This window comes from Lepus europaeus, unplaced genomic scaffold (assembly GCF_033115175.1).
Source record: "Lepus europaeus isolate LE1 unplaced genomic scaffold, mLepTim1.pri SCAFFOLD_521, whole genome shotgun sequence".
Lineage (NCBI taxonomy): Eukaryota > Metazoa > Chordata > Mammalia > Lagomorpha > Leporidae > Lepus > Lepus europaeus.
This window is the reverse complement of record NW_026909398.1, coordinates 12,342-33,926: the sequence shown is the minus strand read 5'-3', so window position 1 is coordinate 33,926 and position 21,585 is coordinate 12,342. Positions and strand designations below refer to the sequence as shown.

Below are 21,585 nucleotides of genomic sequence, written 5' to 3'. Positions count from 1 at the left end.
GAGGGCGGCCATCTTGGGGGGTGAACCAACGGCAAAAGGAAGACCTTTCTGTCTCTCTCTCTCACTGTCTATCTCTGCTGTGGCCCGCAAGGCGGCCATCTTGGGAGTGAGGTGGCGGCCATCTTGGGAGCAGCCAGGACTGCTCCGGCGAGAGCTCCCCCTGGCCCGACGGGCGCGCGTTCTGTCCGCCATCACGGAGGACCGGCACCGGCGGGCACCGGGTCCACCCCGCGCTCACCTTCCGTCTCCTCCCCGAGGCTTCTCTTTGCTTCCGGCCGCGGCGTGGACGAGAGGAGCCCGGAGCGCAGGGAGGGCGGGCTGGTGGGCGGGGCCCGGCTCGTGGGTGGGCTGGTGGGCGGGGCCAGGCTCATGGGTGGGTTGGTGGGCGGGGGCGGGCTCGTGGGCGGGGCCAGGCTCTTGGTCTGGCTGGTGGGCGGGGCCAGGCTCATGGGCGGGCTGGTGGGCGGGGCCAGGCTCATGGGCGGGCTGGTGGGCGGGGCCAGGCTCTTGGGCGGGCTGGTGGGTGGGGCCAGGCTCATGGGCGGGCTGGTGGGCGGGGCCAGGCTCTTGGGCGGGCTGGTGGGCGGGGCCGGGCTCATGGGCGGGGACATGGGCGGTTTTCTCGGCGCCCGCCGGCGGTAGCTCCGGAAGGCCTTGTCCAGACGGTCGGCCTCGCGCTCCAGCTCCCTCACCCTGGCCTTGGTGTTCGCCACAAACTCCAGGTCGGAGTCGGGGGAGCCGCCCTCCGACGCCGGACGCCACGCGGTGCTCGGAGCGGCGGCCATGACCTCCGGCTGCCAGAGGGGACCGGTGGGGACGTCGCCGCGCATGTCGCCGAGCGGAGGCGGCGTCTCGGCCCCGGTGAGCGCCCCGGCAGGATGGCCGGGCACACGCGGCGCCGGACCGCGGTTCACTTCGATCTCCAGGGCTGTGGACGACAGAGGTGACCGGAGGTCGGCGCGGGCAGCGGGGACACGGACGGACCGGGGGTCTCGGACGTCACACAAACCCGCACATTCAAGATCTCCCGAAGCCGGACTGGTGACTACTGACACCACGGAGAGCGTCCAAGATGGCGGAGCCGGGGCGCTTCCGGCTCGAGCTCACAATATAGGTTTTTTTTTTTTATTTTTTGACAGGCAGAGTGGACAGTGAGAGAGACAGAGAGAAAGGTCTTCCTTTACCGTGGGTTCACCCTCCAAGATGGCCGCCACCTCACTCCCAAGATGGCCGCTGTCTCCCAAGATGGCCACCACCTCACTCCCAAGATGGCTGCCATCCGCCAAGATGGCCACCCTCTCACTCCCAAGATGGCCACCCTCTCACTCCCAAGATGGCCGCCTCCCGGGCCACAGCAGAGATAGACAGTGAGAGAGACACACACACACACACACACACGCCATCCACGGGTCCGCGTCGTCTCTCACCTGCCTGCGTGTCCTTCAGCTGGGATTCCAAATCGGCCACGCGGGCGGTCAACCTCCGCACGGCGACGTCATAGTCCGACACCTGGGCCTGCAGCCGCGCCGAGCGCTCGACCTGGGACGATCAGACAGGAAGGGCGTTTGGAGGTCACGGCCGGTGTCCCCCACGGGGAAAACCCGCTATGGAGACGCCGCACACCAGCCAACTGCGGGGCCCCCACAGCGACCGCCACACGCCACACACACACACGTGTCACCACGGGAGTCACACAGCATCAGAGCATCCGCAGCCGGCGCCGCGGCTCACCGGGGGCATCCTCCGCCTTGCGGCGCCGGCACACCAGGTTCTAGTCCCGGTCGGGGCACCGATCCTGTCCCGGTTGCCCCTCTTCCAGGCCAGCTCTCTGCTGTGGCCCGGGAGGTGGCCATCTTGGCAGGGAGAGGGTGGCCATGTTGGCAGATGGCAGCCATCTTGGGATTCAGACGGCGGCCATCTTGGGATCAAGACGGCGGCCATCTTGGGAGTGAGACGGCAGCCAGCTTGGAGGGTGAACCAACGGCAAAGGAAGACCTTTCTCTCTGTCTCTCTCTCTCTCTCACTATCTCTGCTGTGGCCCGGGAGGTGGCCATCTTAGGAGTGAGGTGGCGGCCATCTTGGGAGTGAGGTGGCGGCCATCTTGGGAGTGAGACGGCGGCCATCTTGGAGGGTGAACCAACGGCAAAAGGGAAGACCTTTTTGTCTCTCTCTCTCACCGTCTATCTCTGCTGTGGCTTGGGAGGCAGCCATGTTGGGAGTGAGGTGGCAGCCATCTTGGCGGGTGAACCAACGGCAAAAAGGAAGACCTTTCTCTCTGGAGGAGCCATTATCTGACATTAAATAAACCGGATTTCTGCGGTGCGACTGCCGACCTCTGGCCCCGGCACCGTGTGGCCTGGCTGACGGTGGCCCGAGGACAGCGCGGGCACCCACCTCGCTCCGCAGCTGGGTCTGGAGCGCCTGCCTGTGCGCCTCGAACTGCTTGTGCTCCGAGGCGACCGCGTCCTCCGCCTTCTTCAGTTCTTCCTGGAACATCAGGAGCTCGGGGGCCGGCTGAGCGATGCCTGAACGGGTTAAAAAACAAAAAAAAAACAGAAAAAAGACAGAAAAAAGAAGCCCCGTCACCACCGGACGTTTCCTGTTTCATTTAAGAGGCGCCCAGGGCTTCAAGATGGCCGTTCTGTTTGTTTATATTCGTGAGAAACTCTGCTGTGTCCCGGGAGGTGGCCATCTTGGGAGTGAGGTGGCGGCCATCTTGGGCGGTGAACCAACGGCAAAGGAAGACCTTTCTCTCTCTCTCTCTAACTCTGCTGTGTCCCGGGAGGCGGCCATATTGGGAGATGGCAGCCATCTTGGGAGTGAGGTGGCGGCCATCTTGGGAGATGGCGGCCATCTTGGAGGGTGAACCAATAGTAAAGGAAGACTTTTCTCTCTCTAACTCTGCTGTGTCCCGGGAGGCGGCCATGTTGGGAGATGGCAGCCATCTTGGGAGTGAGGTGGCGGCCATCTTGGGAGATGGCGGCCATCTTGGAGGTTGAACGCAAACGTGCGCGTCAGGCAACAAGAAGACGTACGGCTCAGGAGACGCGCGTTTTCCCGCCTGCCGTCCTCCAGCTGCTGGCGAAGCGACCGGTTCTGTGCCTGCAGCTCCCGTTTCTCCTCTCTCAGCCGCGAGTGATCGCGCGTGTCCTGGACCCGTTCGCTCAGTGCGCGGTTCTGCTCCGTCAGCGTCAACACCTGGGCCCTCAGAGCCTCCAGCTCGAGCTGCCGTCGGCAAAGGAGTCAGGTCACATGTCACGGCGGTCCGGGTCACATGGTCTAGGTCACATGGTCTAGGTCACACGTCACGGCGGTCCGGGTCACATGTTCTAGGTCACACGGCACGGCGGTCTAGGTCACATGGTCTAGGTCACACGTCACGGCGGTCCGGGTCACACGTCACGGCGGTCCGGGTCACATGGTCTAGGTCACATGGTCTAGGTCACACGTCACGGCGGTCCGGGTCACATGGTCTAGGTCACACGTCACGGCGGTCCGGGTCACACGTCACGGCGGTCCGGGTCACAGTCACGGCGGTCCGGGTCACATGGTCTAGGTCACACGTCATGGCGGTCTAGGTCACATGTCATGGCGGTCCGGGTCACACGTCACGGCAGTCTAGGTCACACGTCATGGCGGTCTAGGTCACACGTCACGGCAGTCTAGGTCACACGTCATGGCGGTCTAGGTCACGCGTCACGGCGGTCTAGGTCACACGTCACGGCGGTCTGGGTCACACGTCACGGCGTCCCAGGTCACAGGTCACAGCGGTCTCGTCACACGTCACGGCAGTCCAGGTCACATGGTCTAGGTCACACGTCACGGCGGTCTAGGTCACATGTCACGGCGGTCCGGGTCACACGTCACGGCGGTCCAGGTCACATGTCACACGGTCTAGGTCACGCGTCACGGCGGTCTAGGTCACGCGTCACGGCGGTCCGGGTCCCACGTCACAGTGGGTTAGGACCGCTAAGGACCCTAGGACCCGAAGCCCCGTCTACACAGCCCCGTGTGACACTGAAATGATGACCGGGTTCACGTAAGCCATCACCTCCTTACTGGCTAAAGAAATTATGTGACGAAAACGGGAATTCACGTATTTCAAAAAAAAAAAAAAAAAAATCCACGATCACCTCCAGCTCCCTCACGCGACTTCGGGATCGGCCGAGCTCCTCCCGTTCCGCACTCACAGCCGCGAGCTCCTCCTGCAGGCGCACGGCTTTCTCTGAAAGGAGACGCCCACCCCTGACACGCGGGGTCTCCCCAGCGAGCCCGGCGGCCATCGCCACCCACGGCCGGGGCGTCCGACCCACAGCAAAAAGGAAGACCTTTCTCTCTGTCTCTCTATCTCTGCTGTGGCCCGGGAGGTGGCCATCTTGGGGGGTGAACCAACGGCAAAAAGGAAGACCTTTCTCTCTGTCTCTCTCTACTGTCCACTCTGCCTTTCAAAAACGGCCGGCGCCGGCTCAGGTCCCGGGGCCCCGTCCACCCACGCCGGAGGTCCCCATGGCGCCCCCGGCTCTGGTCGGCCCCGGCCTGGCCGTGGCGGCATCGGGGGGGCACACCCGCCAGGCCGCGGTCTGAGCCCCCGCCCGGATCCCACACGAGGACGCGCGGCCCCCGTGGGCACCTCTGTTCTTCTGCTCCTCCTCCAGCAGCCGCCGGGTGCGAGCGATGTGGTCGTCCTTCAGCTCGAGCTGACACCTGAGAGACGGCGGGCGTGAGCGACGTGAGCGACTGAGCGATGTGAGGGACTGAGGGACGTGAGGGGCGTGAGGGACGTGAGGGACTGAGGGACGTGAGGGACTGAGGGACTGAGGGACTGAGGGACTGAGGGACTGAGGGACGTGAGGGACTGAGGGACGTGAGGGACTGAGGGACTGAGGGACTGAGGGACTGAGGGACTGAGGGACTGAGGGACGTGAGGGACTGAGGGACTGAGGGACTGAGGGACTGAGGGACTGAGGGACTGAGGGACTGAGGGACGTGAGGGACGTGAGGGACTGAGGGACTGAGGGACTGAGGGACTGAGGGACTGAGGGACTGAGGGACTGAGGGACTGAGGGACGTGAGGGACTGAGGGACGTGAGGGACTGAGGGACTGAGGGACTGAGGGACTGAGGGACTGAGGGACTGAGGGACGTGAGGGACTGAGGGACTGAGGGACGTGAGGGACTGAGGGACTGAGGGACTGAGGGACGTGAGGGACGTGAGGGACTGAGGGACTGAGGGACGTGAGGGACTGAGGGACTGAGGGACTGAGGGACTGAGGGACTGAGGGACTGAGGGACGTGAGGGACTGAGGGACGTGAGGGACGTGAGGGACTGAGGGACGTGAGGGACGTGAGGGACTGAGGGACTGAGGGACTGAGGGACTGAGGGACGTGAGGGACTGAGGGACTGAGGGACTGAGGGACTGAGGGACTGAGGGACGTGAGGGACTGAGGGACTGAGGGACGTGAGGGACTGAGGGACTGAGGGACTGAGGGACGTGAGGGACGTGAGGGACTGAGGGACGTGAGGGACGTGAGGGACGTGAGGGACTGAGGGACGTGAGGGACTGAGGGACTGAGGGACTGAGGGACTGAGGGACGTGAGGGACTGAGGGACTGAGGGACTGAGGGACTGAGGGACTGAGGGACTGAGGGACTGAGGGACTGAGGGACTGAGGGACGTGAGGGACTGAGGGACGTGAGGGACTGAGGGACTGAGGGACGTGAGGGACTGAGGGACGTGAGGGACTGAGGGACTGAGGGACTGAGGGACTGAGGGACTGAGGGACGTGAGGGACTGAGGGACGTGAGGGACTGAGGGACTGAGGGACTGAGGGACTGAGGGACGTGAGGGACTGAGGGACGTGAGGGACTGAGGGACTGAGGGACTGAGGGACGTGAGGGACTGAGGGACTGAGGGACTGAGGGACTGAGGGACTGAGGGACTGAGGGACGTGAGGGACTGAGGGACTGAGGGACGTGAGGGACGTGAGGGACTGAGGGACGTGAGGGACTGAGGGACTGAGGGACTGAGGGACTGAGGGACTGAGGGACGTGAGGGACTGAGGGACTGAGGGACTGAGGGACTGAGGGACTGAGGGACTGAGGGACTGAGGGACGTGAGGGACGTGAGGGACTGAGGGACTGAGGGACTGAGGGACTGAGGGACGTGAGGGACGTGAGGGACGTGAGGGACTGAGGGACTGAGGGACTGAGGGACGTGAGGGACTGAGGGACTGAGGGACTGAGGGACGTGAGGGACTGAGGGACTGAGGGACTGAGGGACTGAGGGACGTGAGGGACTGAGGGACTGAGGGACTGAGGGACTGAGGGACGTGAGGGACGTGAGGGACTGAGGGACGTGAGGGACTGAGGGACTGAGGGACGTGAGGGACTGAGGGACTGAGGGACTGAGGGACTGAGGGACTGAGGGACGTGAGGGACTGAGGGACTGAGGGACTGAGGGACTGAGGGACGTGAGGGACTGAGGGACTGAGGGACGTGAGGGACTGAGGGACTGAGGGACTGAGGGACGTGAGGGACGTGAGGGACTGAGGGACGTGAGGGACTGAGGGACTGAGGGACTGAGGGACTGAGGGACGTGAGGGACTGAGGGACGTGAGGGACTGAGGGACTGAGGGACTGAGGGACTGAGGGACTGAGGGACTGAGGGACGTGAGGGACTGAGGGACTGAGGGACTGAGGGACTGAGGGACTGAGGGACTGAGGGACTGAGGGACGTGAGGGACTGAGGGATGTGAGGGACTGAGGGACTGAGGGACTGAGGGACTGAGGGACTGAGGGACTGAGGGACGTGAGGGACTGAGGGACTGAGGGACTGAGGGACTGAGGGACTGAGGGACTGAGGGACTGAGGGACTGAGGGACTGAGGGACTGAGGGACTGAGGGACTGAGGGACTGAGGGACTGAGGGACTGAGGGACGTGAGGGACGTGAGGGACTGAGGGACTGAGGGACTGAGGGACTGAGGGACGTGAGGGACTGAGGGACGTGAGGGACTGAGGGACTGAGGGACTGAGGGACTGAGGGACGTGAGGGACTGAGGGACGTGAGGGACTGAGGGACTGAGGGACTGAGGGACTGAGGGACTGAGGGACTGAGGGACGTGAGGGACTGAGGGACTGAGGGACTGAGGGACTGAGGGACTGAGGGACTGAGGGACTGAGGGACGTGAGGGACTGAGGGACTGAGGGACGTGAGGGACTGAGGGACTGAGGGACTGAGGGACGTGAGGGACGTGAGGGACTGAGGGACGTGAGGGACGTGAGGGACTGAGGGACTGAGGGACTGAGGGACTGAGGGACGTGAGGGACGTGAGGGACGTGAGGGACTGAGGGACTGAGGGACTGAGGGACGTGAGGGACTGAGGGACGTGAGGGACGTGAGGGACCTGAGGGACGTGAGGGACGTGAGGGACGTGAGGGACGTGAGGGACGTGAGGGACTGAGGGACTGAGGGACTGAGGGACTGAGGGACTGAGGGACTGAGGGACGTGAGGGATTGAGGGACGTGAGGGACTGAGGGACGTGAGGGACTGAGGGACTGAGGGACTGAGGGACTGAGGGACGTGAGGGACTGAGGGACTGAGGGACTGAGGGACGTGAGGGACGTGAGGGACTGAGGGACTGAGGGACTGAGGGACTGAGGGACTGAGGGACTGAGGGACTGAGGGACTGAGGGACGTGAGGGACTGAGGGACTGAGGGACTGAGGGACGTGAGGGACTGAGGGACTGAGGGACGTGAGGGACGTGAGGGACGTGAGGGACGTGAGGGACTGAGGGACTGAGGGACGTGAGGGACGTGAGGGACTGAGGGACTGAGGGACTGAGGGACATGAGGGACTGAGGGACGTGAGGGACTGAGGGACTGAGGGACGTGAGGGACTGAGGGACTGAGGGACTGAGGGACTGAGGGACTGAGGGACTGAGGGACTGAGGGACTGAGGGACTGAGGGACTGAGGGACTGAGGGACGTGAGGGACTGAGGGACTGAGGGACTGAGGGACTGAGGGACTGAGGGACTGAGGGACTGAGGGACTGAGGGACTGAGGGACGTGAGGGACTGAGGGACGTGAGGGACGTGAGGGACTGAGGGACGTGAGGGACTGAGGGACTGAGGGACGTGAGGGACTGAGGGACGTGAGGGACTGAGGGACTGAGGGACGTGAGGGACTGAGGGACGTGAGGGACGTGAGGGACTGAGGGACGTGAGGGACGTGAGGGACTGAGGGACTGAGGGACTGAGGGACTGAGGGACTGAGGGACTGAGGGACTGAGGGACTGAGGGACTGAGGGACTGAGGGACTGAGGGACGTGAGGGACTGAGGGACTGAGGGACTGAGGGACTGAGGGACTGAGGGACTGAGGGACTGAGGGACTGAGGGACTGAGGGACTGAGGGACTGAGGGACGTGAGGGACTGAGGGACGTGAGGGACTGAGGGACGTGAGGGACTGAGGGACTGAGGGACTGAGGGACTGAGGGACTGAGGGACTGAGGGACGTGAGGGACTGAGGGACTGAGGGACTGAGGGACTGAGGGACTGAGGGACTGAGGGACGTGAGGGACGTGAGGGACTGAGGGACGTGAGGGACTGAGGGACTGAGGGACGTGAGGGACGTGAGGGACTGAGGGACTGAGGGACTGAGGGACGTGAGGGACTGAGGGACGTGAGGGACTGAGGGACTGAGGGACTGAGGGACTGAGGGACTGAGGGACTGAGGGACTGAGGGACTGAGGGACATGAGGGACTGAGGGACGTGAGGGACTGAGGGACTGAGGGACGTGAGGGACTGAGGGACTGAGGGACTGAGGGACTGAGGGACTGAGGGACTGAGGGACTGAGGGACGTGAGGGACTGAGGGACTGAGGGACGTGAGGGACTGAGGGACTGAGGGACTGAGGGACGTGAGGGACGTGAGGGACTGAGGGACGTGAGGGACGTGAGGGACGTGAGGGACTGAGGGACTGAGGGACTGAGGGACTGAGGGACGTGAGGGACTGAGGGACTGAGGGACGTGAGGGACTGAGGGACTGAGGGACTGAGGGACGTGAGGGACGTGAGGGACTGAGGGACTGAGGGACGTGAGGGGCGTGAGGGACTGAGGGACTGAGGGACTGAGGGACTGAGGGATGTGAGGGACTGAGGGACTGAGGGACTGAGGGACTGAGGGACTGAGGGACTGAGGGACTGAGGGACTGAGGGACTGAGGGACTGAGGGACTGAGGGACTGAGGGACGTGAGGGACTGAGGGACTGAGGGACGTGAGGGACTGAGGGACTGAGGGACTGAGGGACGTGAGGGACGTGAGGGACTGAGGGACGTGAGGGACGTGAGGGACGTGAGGGACTGAGGGACTGAGGGACTGAGGGACTGAGGGATGTGAGGGACTGAGGGACTGAGGGACTGAGGGACTGAGGGACTGAGGGACTGAGGGACTGAGGGACGTGAGGGACGTGAGGGACTGAGGGGCGTGAGGGACGTGAGGGACGTGAGGGACTGAGGGACTGAGGGACTGAGGGACGTGAGGGACCGAGGGACGTGAGGGACTGAGGGACTGAGGGACTGAGGGACTGAGGGACTGAGGGACTGAGGGACTGAGGGACTGAGGGACTGAGGGACTGAGGGACGTGAGGGACTGAGGGACTGAGGGACTGAGGGACTGAGGGACTGAGGGACGTGAGGGGCGTGAGGGACTGAGGGACTGAGGGACTGAGGGACGTGAGGGACTGAGGGACTGAGGGACGTGAGGGACTGAGGGATGTGAGGGACTGAGGGACTGAGGGACTGAGGGACTGAGGGACGTGAGGGACTGAGGGACTGAGGGACGTGAGGGACTGAGGGACTGAGGGACTGAGGGACGTGAGGGACGTGAGGGACTGAGGGACGTGAGGGACGTGAGGGACGTGAGGGACTGAGGGACTGAGGGACTGAGGGACTGAGGGATGTGAGGGACTGAGGGACTGAGGGACTGAGGGACTGAGGGACTGAGGGACTGAGGGACTGAGGGACGTGAGGGACGTGAGGGACTGAGGGGCGTGAGGGACGTGAGGGACGTGAGGGACTGAGGGACTGAGGGACTGAGGGACTGAGGGATGTGAGGGACTGAGGGACTGAGGGACTGAGGGACTGAGGGACTGAGGGACTGAGGGACTGAGGGACGTGAGGGACTGAGGGACTGAGGGACTGAGGGACTGAGGGACTGAGGGACGTGAGGGGCGTGAGGGACTGAGGGACTGAGGGACTGAGGGACGTGAGGGACTGAGGGACTGAGGGACGTGAGGGACTGAGGGATGTGAGGGACTGAGGGACTGAGGGACTGAGGGACTGAGGGACTGAGGGACTGAGGGATGTGAGGGACTGAGGGACTGAGGGACTGAGGGACTGAGGGACGTGAGGGACTGAGGGACTGAGGGACGTGAGGGGCGTGAGGGACTGAGGGACTGAGGGACTGAGGGACTGAGGGACTGAGGGACGTGAGGGACTGAGGGACGTGAGGGACTGAGGGACTGAGGGACTGAGGGACTGAGGGACTGAGGGACTGAGGGATGTGAGGGACTGAGGGGCGTGAGGGACTGAGGGACTGAGGGACGTGAGGGACTGAGGGACTGAGGGACTGAGGGACTGAGGGACGTGAGGGACTGAGGGACTGAGGGACTGAGGGATGTGAGGGACTGAGGGACTGAGGGACTGAGGGACTGAGGGACGTGAGGGACTGAGGGACGTGAGGGACTGAGGGACGTGAGGGACTGAGGGATGTGAGGGACTGAGGGACTGAGGGACTGAGGGACTGAGGGACTGAGGGACTGAGGGATGTGAGGGACTGAGGGGCGTGAGGGACTGAGGGACTGAGGGACGTGAGGGACTGAGGGACTGAGGGACTGAGGGACTGAGGGACTGAGGGACTGAGGGACTGAGGGACTGAGGGACTGAGGGACGTGAGGGACTGAGGGACGTGAGGGACGTGAGGGACTGAGGGACTGAGGGACGTGAGGGGCGTGAGGGACTGAGGGACTGAGGGACGTGAGGGACTGAGGGACGTGAGGGACTGAGGGACTGAGGGACTGAGGGACTGAGGGACTGAGGGACTGAGGGACGTGAGGGACTGAGGGACTGAGGGGCGTGAGGGACTGAGGGACTGAGGGACGTGAGGGACTGAGGGACTGAGGGACTGAGGGACTGAGGGACTGAGGGACTGAGGGACTGAGGGACTGAGGGACTGAGGGACTGAGGGACTGAGGGACGTGAGGGACTGAGGGACGTGAGGGACGTGAGGGACTGAGGGACTGAGGGACGTGAGGGGCGTGAGGGACTGAGGGACTGAGGGACGTGAGGGGCGTGAGGGACGTGAGGGACTGAGGGACTGAGGGACTGAGGGACTGAGGGACTGAGGGACTGAGGGACGTGAGGGACTGAGGGACTGAGGGGCGTGAGGGACTGAGGGACTGAGGGACGTGAGGGACTGAGGGACTGAGGGACTGAGGGACTGAGGGACTGAGGGACTGAGGGACTGAGGGACTGAGGGACTGAGGGACGTGAGGGACTGAGGGACGTGAGGGACGTGAGGGACTGAGGGACTGAGGGACGTGAGGGGCGTGAGGGACTGAGGGACTGAGGGACGTGAGGGACTGAGGGACGTGAGGGACTGAGGGACTGAGGGACTGAGGGATGTGAGGGACTGAGGGACTGAGGGACTGAGGGACTGAGGGACTGAGGGACGTGAGGGACTGAGGGACTGAGGGACTGAGGGACTGAGGGACTGAGGGACTGAGGGACTGAGGGACTGAGGGACTGAGGGACTGAGGGACTGAGGGACGTGAGGGGCGTGAGGGACTGAGGGACTGAGGGACTGAGGGACGTGAGGGACTGAGGGACTGAGGGACTGAGGGACTGAGGGATGTGAGGGACTGAGGGACTGAGGGACGTGAGGGACTGAGGGACTGAGGGACTGAGGGACTGAGGGACTGAGGGACTGAGGGACGTGAGGGACTGAGGGACGTGAGGGACGTGAGGGACTGAGGGACTGAGGGACTGAGGGACTGAGGGACTGAGGGACTGAGGGACGTGAGGGACTGAGGGACTGAGGGACTGAGGGACTGAGGGACTGAGGGACTGAGGGACGTGAGGGACTGAGGGACTGAGGGACTGAGGGACGTGAGGGACGTGAGGGACTGAGGGACTGAGGGACTGAGGGACTGAGGGACTGAGGGACTGAGGGACGTGAGGGACTGAGGGACTGAGGGACTGAGGGACGTGAGGGACGTGAGGGACTGAGGGACTGAGGGACTGAGGGACTGAGGGACTGAGGGACTGAGGGACTGAGGGACTGAGGGACTGAGGGACGTGAGGGGCGTGAGGGACTGAGGGACGTGAGGGACTGAGGGACGTGAGGGACTGAGGGACTGAGGGACTGAGGGACTGAGGGACGTGAGGGACTGAGGGACTGAGGGACGTGAGGGACTGAGGGACGTGAGGGACTGAGGGACTGAGGGACTGAGGGACGTGAGGGACGTGAGGGACTGAGGGACTGAGGGACTGAGGGACTGAGGGACTGAGGGACTGAGGGACTGAGGGACTGAGGGACTGAGGGACGTGAGGGGCGTGAGGGACTGAGGGACTGAGGGACGTGAGGGACTGAGGGACGTGAGGGACTGAGGGACTGAGGGACTGAGGGATGTGAGGGACTGAGGGACTGAGGGACTGAGGGACTGAGGGACTGAGGGACGTGAGGGACTGAGGGACTGAGGGACTGAGGGACTGAGGGACTGAGGGACTGAGGGACGTGAGGGACTGAGGGACTGAGGGACTGAGGGACGTGAGGGACGTGAGGGACTGAGGGACTGAGGGACTGAGGGACTGAGGGACTGAGGGACTGAGGGACTGAGGGACTGAGGGACGTGAGGGACTGAGGGACGTGAGGGACGTGAGGGACTGAGGGACTGAGGGACTGAGGGACTGAGGGACTGAGGGACTGAGGGACTGAGGGACTGAGGGACTGAGGGACTGAGGGACGTGAGGGACTGAGGGACGTGAGGGACGTGAGGGACTGAGGGACTGAGGGACTGAGGGACTGAGGGACTGAGGGACTGAGGGACTGAGGGACTGAGGGACTGAGGGACTGAGGGACTGAGGGACTGAGGGACTGAGGGACTGAGGGACTGAGGGACGTGAGGGACTGAGGGACTGAGGGACGTGAGGGACTGAGGGACTGAGGGACTGAGGGACGTGAGGGACTGAGGGACGTGAGGGACTGAGGGACGTGAGGGACTGAGGGACTGAGGGACGTGAGGGACTGAGGGACTGAGGGACTGAGGGACTGAGGGACTGAGGGACTGAGGGACTGAGGGACTGAGGGACTGAGGGACTGAGGGACTGAGGGACGTGAGGGGCGTGAGGGACTGAGGGACGTGAGGGACTGAGGGACTGAGGGACTGAGGGACTGAGGGACTGAGGGACTGAGGGACTGAGGGACTGAGGGACTGAGGGACGTGAGGGACTGAGGGACTGAGGGACTGAGGGACTGAGGGACGTGAGGGACTGAGGGACGTGAGGGACTGAGGGACTGAGGGACTGAGGGACTGAGGGACTGAGGGACTGAGGGACGTGAGGGGCGTGAGGGACTGAGGGACTGAGGGACTGAGGGACTGAGGGACTGAGGGACTGAGGGACTGAGGGACTGAGGGACTGAGGGACGTGAGGGACTGAGGGACGTGAGGGACTGAGGGACTGAGGGACTGAGGGACTGAGGGACTGAGGGATGTGAGGGACTGAGGGATGTGAGGGACTGAGGGATGTGAGGGACTGAGGGACTGAGGGACTGAGGGACGTGAGGGATGTGAGGGACTGAGGGACTGAGGGACTGAGGGACTGAGGGACTGAGGGACTGAGGGACTGAGGGACTGAGGGATGTGAGGGACTGAGGGACTGAGGGACTGAGGGACTGAGGGACTGAGGGACTGAGGGACTGAGGGACTGAGGGACTGAGGGACTGAGGGACGTGAGGGGCGTGAGGGACTGAGGGACGTGAGGGACTGAGGGACGTGAGGGACTGAGGGACTGAGGGACTGAGGGACTGAGGGACTGAGGGACTGAGGGACGTGAGGGACTGAGGGACGTGAGGGACTGAGGGACTGAGGGACTGAGGGACTGAGGGACGTGAGGGGCGTGAGGGACTGAGGGACTGAGGGACTGAGGGACTGAGGGACTGAGGGACGTGAGGGACTGAGGGACGTGAGGGACTGAGGGACTGAGGGACTGAGGGACTGAGGGACTGAGGGACTGAGGGACGTGAGGGACTGAGGGACTGAGGGGCGTGAGGGACTGAGGGACTGAGGGACGTGAGGGACTGAGGGACTGAGGGACTGAGGGACTGAGGGACTGAGGGACTGAGGGACTGAGGGACTGAGGGACTGAGGGACGTGAGGGACTGAGGGACGTGAGGGACGTGAGGGACTGAGGGACTGAGGGACGTGAGGGGCGTGAGGGACTGAGGGACTGAGGGACGTGAGGGGCGTGAGGGACTGAGGGACTGAGGGACTGAGGGACTGAGGGACTGAGGGACGTGAGGGACTGAGGGACTGAGGGACTGAGGGACTGAGGGACTGAGGGACTGAGGGACTGAGGGACTGAGGGACTGAGGGACTGAGGGACTGAGGGACGTGAGGGACTGAGGGACTGAGGGGCGTGAGGGACTGAGGGACTGAGGGACGTGAGGGACTGAGGGACTGAGGGACTGAGGGACTGAGGGACTGAGGGACTGAGGGACTGAGGGACGTGAGGGACTGAGGGACGTGAGGGACGTGAGGGACTGAGGGACTGAGGGACGTGAGGGGCGTGAGGGACGTGAGGGGCGTGAGGGACTGAGGGACTGAGGGATGTGAGGGACTGAGGGACTGAGGGACTGAGGGACTGAGGGACTGAGGGACGTGAGGGACTGAGGGACTGAGGGACTGAGGGACTGAGGGACTGAGGGACTGAGGGACTGAGGGACTGAGGGACTGAGGGACTGAGGGACGTGAGGGACTGAGGGACTGAGGGACTGAGGGACTGAGGGACTGAGGGACTGAGGGACTGAGGGACTGAGGGACTGAGGGACGTGAGGGACTGAGGGACTGAGGGACTGAGGGACTGAGGGACGTGAGGGACGTGAGGGGCGTGAGGGACTGAGGGACTGAGGGACTGAGGGACTGAGGGACTGAGGGACTGAGGGACTGAGGGACGTGAGGGACTGAGGGACTGAGGGACTGAGGGACTGAGGGACGTGAGGGACGTGAGGGGCGTGAGGGACTGAGGGACTGAGGGACTGAGGGACGTGAGGGACTGAGGGACTGAGGGACTGAGGGACTGAGGGATGTGAGGGACTGAGGGACTGAGGGACGTGAGGGACTGAGGGACTGAGGGACTGAGGGACTGAGGGACTGAGGGACTGAGGGACGTGAGGGACTGAGGGACGTGAGGGACGTGAGGGACTGAGGGACTGAGGGACGTGAGGGGCGTGAGGGACTGAGGGACTGAGGGACGTGAGGGACTGAGGGACGTGAGGGACTGAGGGACTGAGGGACTGAGGGATGTGAGGGACTGAGGGACTGAGGGACTGAGGGACTGAGGGACTGAGGGACGTGAGGGACTGAGGGACTGAGGGACTGAGGGACTGAGGGACTGAGGGACTGAGGGACGTGAGGGACTGAGGGACGTGAGGGACTGAGGGACTGAGGGACGTGAGGGACTGAGGGACTGAGGGACGTGAGGGACTGAGGGACTGAGGGACGTGAGGGACTGAGGGACTGAGGGACTGAGGGACGTGAGGGACGTGAGGGACTGAGGGACTGAGGGACTGAGGGACTGAGGGACTGAGGGACTGAGGGACGTGAGGGACTGAGGGACTGAGGGACTGAGGGACGTGAGGGACGTGAGGGACTGAGGGACTGAGGGACTGAGGGACTGAGGGACTGAGGGACTGAGGGACTGAGGGACTGAGGGACTGAGGGACGTGAGGGGCGTGAGGGACTGAGGGACGTGAGGGACTGAGGGACGTGAGGGACTGAGGGACTGAGGGACTGAGGGACTGAGGGACGTGAGGGACTGAGGGACTGAGGGACTGAGGGACGTGAGGGACTGAGGGACGTGAGGGACTGAGGGACTGAGGGACTGAGGGACTGAGGGACGTGAGGGACTGAGGGACTGAGGGACTGAGGGACTGAGGGACTGAGGGACTGAGGGACTGAGGGACTGAGGGACGTGAGGGACTGAGGGACGTGAGGGACTGAGGGACTGAGGGACTGAGGGACTGAGGGACGTGAGGGACTGAGGGACTGAGGGACTGAGGGACTGAGGGACTGAGGGACTGAGGGACTGAGGGACTGAGGGACGTGAGGGGCGTGAGGGACTGAGGGACGTGAGGGACTGAGGGACGTGAGGGACTGAGGGACTGAGGGACTGAGGGACTGAGGGACTGAGGGACGTGAGGGACTGAGGGACTGAGGGACTTAGGGACGTGAGGGACTGAGGGACGTGAGGGACTGAGGGACTGAGGGACTGAGGGACTGAGGGACTGAGGGACTGAGGGACGTGAGGGGCGTGAGGGACTGAGGGACTGAGGGACTGAGGGACTGAGGGACTGAGGGACTGAGGGACTGAGGGACTGAGGGACTGAGGGACGTGAGGGACGTGAGGGACTGAGGGACGTGAGGGACTGAGGGACTGAGGGACTGAGGGACTGAGGGACTGAGGGATGTGAGGGACTGAGGGATGTGAGGGACTGAGGGACTGAGGGACTGAGGGACGTGAGGGATGTGAGGGACTGAGGGATGTGAGGGACTGAGGGACTGAGGGACTGAGGGACGTGAGGGATGTGAGGGACTGAGGGACTGAGGGACTGAGGGACTGAGGGACTGAGGGACGTGAGGGACTGAGGGACTGAGGGACTGAGGGACTGAGGGACTGAGGGACTGAGGGACTGAGGGACTGAGGGACTGAGGGATGTGAGGGACTGAGGGACTGAGGGACTGAGGGACTGAGGGACTGAGGGACTGAGGGACTGAGGGACTGAGGGACTGAGGGACTGAGGGACGTGAGGGGCGTGAGGGACTGAGGGACGTGAGGGACTGAGGGACGTGAGGGACTGAGGGACTGAGGGACTGAGGGACTGAGGGACTGAGGGACTGAGGGACGTGAGGGACTGAGGGACGTGAGGGACTGAGGGACGTGAGGGGCGTGAGGGACTGAGGGACTGAGGGACTGAGGGACTGAGGGACTGAGGGACTGAGGGACTGAGGGACTGAGGGACTGAGGGACTGAGGGACTGAGGGACTGAGGGACTGAGGGACTGAGGGACTGAGGGACTGAGGGACTGAGGGACGTGAGGGGCGTGAGGGACTGAGGGACTGAGGGACTGAGGGACTGAGGGACTGAGGGACTGAGGGACTGAGGGACTGAGGGACTGAGGGACGTGAGGGACTGAGGGACTGAGGGACTGAGGGACTGAGGGACTGAGGGATGTGAGGGACTGAGGGATGTGAGGGACTGAGGGACTGAGGGACTGAGGGACGTGAGGGATGTGAGGGACTGAGGGACGTGAGGGACTGAGGGACTGAGGGACTGAGGGACTGAGGGACGTGAGGGACGTGAGGGACTGAGGGACTGAGGGACTGAGGGACTGAGGGACTGAGGGACTGAGGGACTGAGGGACTGAGGGACGTGAGGGACTGAGGGACTGAGGGACTGAGGGACTGAGGGACTGAGGGACTGAGGGACTGAGGGACTGAGGGACTGAGGGATGTGAGGGACTGAGGGACTGAGGGACTGAGGGACGTGAGGGACTGAGGGACTGAGGGACTGAGGGACTGAGGGACTGAGGGACTGAGGGACTGAGGGACTGAGGGATGTGAGGGACTGAGGGACTGAGGGACTGAGGGACTGAGGGACTGAGGGACTGAGGGACTGAGGGACTGAGGGACTGAGGGACTGAGGGACTGAGGGACTGAGGGACGTGAGGGGCGTGAGGGACTGAGGGACGTGAGGGACTGAGGGACGTGAGGGACTGAGGGACTGAGGGACTGAGGGACTGAGGGACTGAGGGACTGAGGGACGTGAGGGACTGAGGGACGTGAGGGACTGAGGGACTGAGGGACTGAGGGACTGAGGGACTGAGGGACTGAGGGACGTGAGGGGCGTGAGGGACTGAGGGACTGAGGGACTGAGGGACTGAGGGACTGAGGGACTGAGGGACTGAGGGACTGAGGGACTGAGGGACTGAGGGACGTGAGGGACTGAGGGACTGAGGGACTGAGGGACTGAGGGACTGAGGGATGTGAGGGACTGAGGGATGTGAGGGACTGAGGGACTGAGGGACTGAGGGACGTGAGGGATGTGAGGGACTGAGGGACGTGAGGGACTGAGGGACTGAGGGACTGAGGGACTGAGGGACGTGAGGGATGTGAGGGACTGAGGGACTGAGGGACTGAGGGACTGAGGGACTGAGGGACGTGAGGGACTGAGGGACTGAGGGACTGAGGGACTGAGGGACTGAGGGACTGAGGGACTGAGGGACTGAGGGACTGAGGGATGTGAGGGACTGAGGGACTGAGGGACTGAGGGACTGAGGGACTGAGGGATGTGAGGGACTGAGGGACTGAGGGACTGAGGGACTGAGGGACGTGAGGGATGTGAGGGACTGAGGGACTGAGGGACTGAGGGACTGAGGGACTGAGGGACGTGAGGGACTGAGGGACTGAGGGACTGAGGGACTGAGGGACTGAGGGACGTGAGGGACTGAGGGACTGAGGGACTGAGGGACGTGAGGGATGTGAGGGACTGAGGGACTGAGGGACGTGAGGGACGTGAGGGACTGAGGGACTGAGGGACTGAGGGACTGAGGGACTGAGGGACTGAGGGACGTGAGGGACTGAGGGACTGAGGGACTGAGGGACTGAGGGATGTGAGGGACTGAGGGACTGAGGGACGTGAGGGACGTGAGGGACTGAGGGACTGAGGGACGTGAGGGACTGAGGGACTGAGGGACGTGAGGGGCGTGAGGGACTGAGGGACTGAGGGACTGAGGGACTGAGGGACTGAGGGACTGAGGGACTGAGGGACTGAGGGATGTGAGGGACTGAGGGACTGAGGGACGTGAGGGACGTGAGGGACTGAGGGACTGAGGGACGTGAGGGACTGAGGGACTGAGGGACGTGAGGGGCGTGAGGGACTGAGGGACTGAGGGACTGAGGGACTGAGGGACTGAGGGACTGAGGGACTGAGGGACTGAGGGATGTGAGGGACTGAGGGACTGAGGGACGTGAGGGATGTGAGGGACTGAGGGACTGAGGGACTGAGGGACTGAGGGACTGAGGGACGTGAGGGACTGAGGGACTGAGGGACTGAGGGACTGAGGGACTGAGGGACGTGAGGGACTGAGGGACTGAGGGACTGAGGGACGTGAGGGATGTGAGGGACTGAGGGACTGAGGGACGTGAGGGACGTGAGGGACTGAGGGACTGAGGGACTGAGGGACTGAGGGACTGAGGGACTGAGGGACGTGAGGGACTGAGGGACTGAGGGACTGAGGGACTGAGGGATGTGAGGGACTGAGGGACTGAGGGACGTGAGGGACGTGAGGGACTGAGGGACTGAGGGACGTGAGGGACTGAGGGACTGAGGGACGTGAGGGGCGTGAGGGACTGAGGGGACTGAGGGACTGAGGGACTGAGGGACTGAGGGACGTGAGGGACTGAGGGACGTGAGGGACTGAGGGACTGAGGGACTGAGGGACTGAGGGATGTGAGGGACTGAGGGACTGAGGGACTGAGGGACTGAGGGACGTGAGGGACTGAGGGACTGAGGGACGTGAGGGGCGTGAGGGACTGAGGGACTGAGGGACTGAGGGACTGAGGGACTGAGGGACGTGAGGGACTGAGGGACTGAGGGACTGAGGGACTGAGGGACTGAGGGACTGAGGGACTGAGGGACGTGAGGGACTGAGGGACGTGAGGGACGTGAGGGACTGAGGGACTGAGGGACGTGAGGGGCGTGAGGGACTGAGGGACTGAGGGACGTGAGGGACTGAGGGACGTGAGGGACTGAGGGACTGAGGGACTGAGGGACTGAGGGACTGAGGGACTGAGGGACGTGAGGGACTGAGGGACTGAGGGGCGTGAGGGACTGAGGGACTGAGGGACGTGAGGGACTGAGGGACTGAGGGACTGAGGGACTGAGGGACTGAGGGACTGAGGGACTGAGGGACTGAGGGACTGAGGGACTGAGGGACGTGAGGGACTGAGGGACGTGAGGGACGTGAGGGACTGAGGGACTGAGGGACGTGAGGGGCGTGAGGGACTGAGGGACTGAGGGACGTGAGGGGCGTGAGGGACGTGAGGGACTGAGGGACTGAGGGACTGAGGGACTGAGGGACTGAGGGACTGAGGGACGTGAGGGACTGAGGGACTGAGGGGCGTGAGGGACTGAGGGACTGAGGGACGTGAGGGACTGAGGACTGAGGGACTGAGGGACTGAGGGACTGAGGGACTGAGGGACTGAGGGACTGAGGGACTGAGGGACGTGAGGGACTGAGGGACGTGAGGGACGTGAGGGACTGAGGGACTGAGGGACGTGAGGGGCGTGAGGGACTGAGGGACTGAGGGACGTGAGGGACTGAGGGACGTGAGGGACTGAGGGACTGAGGGACTGAGGGATGTGAGGGACTGAGGGACTGAGGGACTGAGGGACTGAGGGACTGAGGGACGTGAGGGACTGAGGGACTGAGGGACTGAGGGACTGAGGGACTGAGGGACTGAGGGACTGAGGGACTGAGGGACTGAGGGACGTGAGGGGCGTGAGGGACTGAGGGACTGAGGGACTGAGGGACGTGAGGGACTGAGGGACTGAGGGACTGAGGGACTGAGGGATGTGAGGGACTGAGGGACTGAGGGACGTGAGGGACTGAGGGACTGAGGGACTGAGGGACTGAGGGACTGAGGGACTGAGGGACGTGAGGGACTGAGGGACGTGAGGGACGTGAGGGACTGAGGGACTGAGGGACTGAGGGACTGAGGGACTGAGGGACGTGAGGGACTGAGGGACTGAGGGACTGAGGGACTGAGGGACTGAGGGACTGAGGGACGTGAGGGACTGAGGGACTGAGGGACTGAGGGACGTGAGGGACGTGAGGGACTGAGGGACTGAGGGACTGAGGGACTGAGGGACTGAGGGACTGAGGGACGTGAGGGACTGAGGGACTGAGGGACTGAGGGACGTGAGGGACGTGAGGGACTGAGGGACTGAGGGACTGAGGGACTGAGGGACTGAGGGACTGAGGGACTGAGGGACTGAGGGACTGAGGGACGTGAGGGGCGTGAGGGACTGAGGGACGTGAGGGACTGAGGGACGTGAGGGACTGAGGGACTGAGGGACTGAGGGACTGAGGGACGTGAGGGACTGAGGGACTGAGGGACGTGAGGGACTGAGGGACGTGAGGGACTGAGGGACTGAGGGACTGAGGGACGTGAGGGACGTGAGGGACTGAGGGACTGAGGGACTGAGGGACTGAGGGACTGAGGGACTGAGGGACTGAGGGACTGAGG

At 63.8% G+C, this 21,585-nt stretch overlaps 1 protein-coding gene across 1 annotated transcript in view; it reads right to left on the bottom strand.

Moving 5' to 3' along the window:
- The window catches only part of LOC133755492 (centriole and centriolar satellite protein OFD1-like), a 38,263-nt gene that overhangs the window by 4,875 nt on the left and 11,803 nt on the right, over positions 1 to 21,585 (bottom strand). The window contains exons 10-15 of the mRNA XM_062185604.1: positions 4,631 to 4,704; positions 4,134 to 4,225; positions 3,036 to 3,225; positions 2,395 to 2,525; positions 1,428 to 1,539; positions 239 to 928 (exon numbers count right to left, since the gene is read on the bottom strand). Of these exons, the coding sequence (XP_062041588.1) occupies positions 239 to 928; positions 1,428 to 1,539; positions 2,395 to 2,525; positions 3,036 to 3,225; positions 4,134 to 4,225; positions 4,631 to 4,704 (1,289 nt within the window). The remainder of the gene's footprint in view (positions 1 to 238; positions 929 to 1,427; positions 1,540 to 2,394; positions 2,526 to 3,035; positions 3,226 to 4,133; positions 4,226 to 4,630; positions 4,705 to 21,585) is intronic.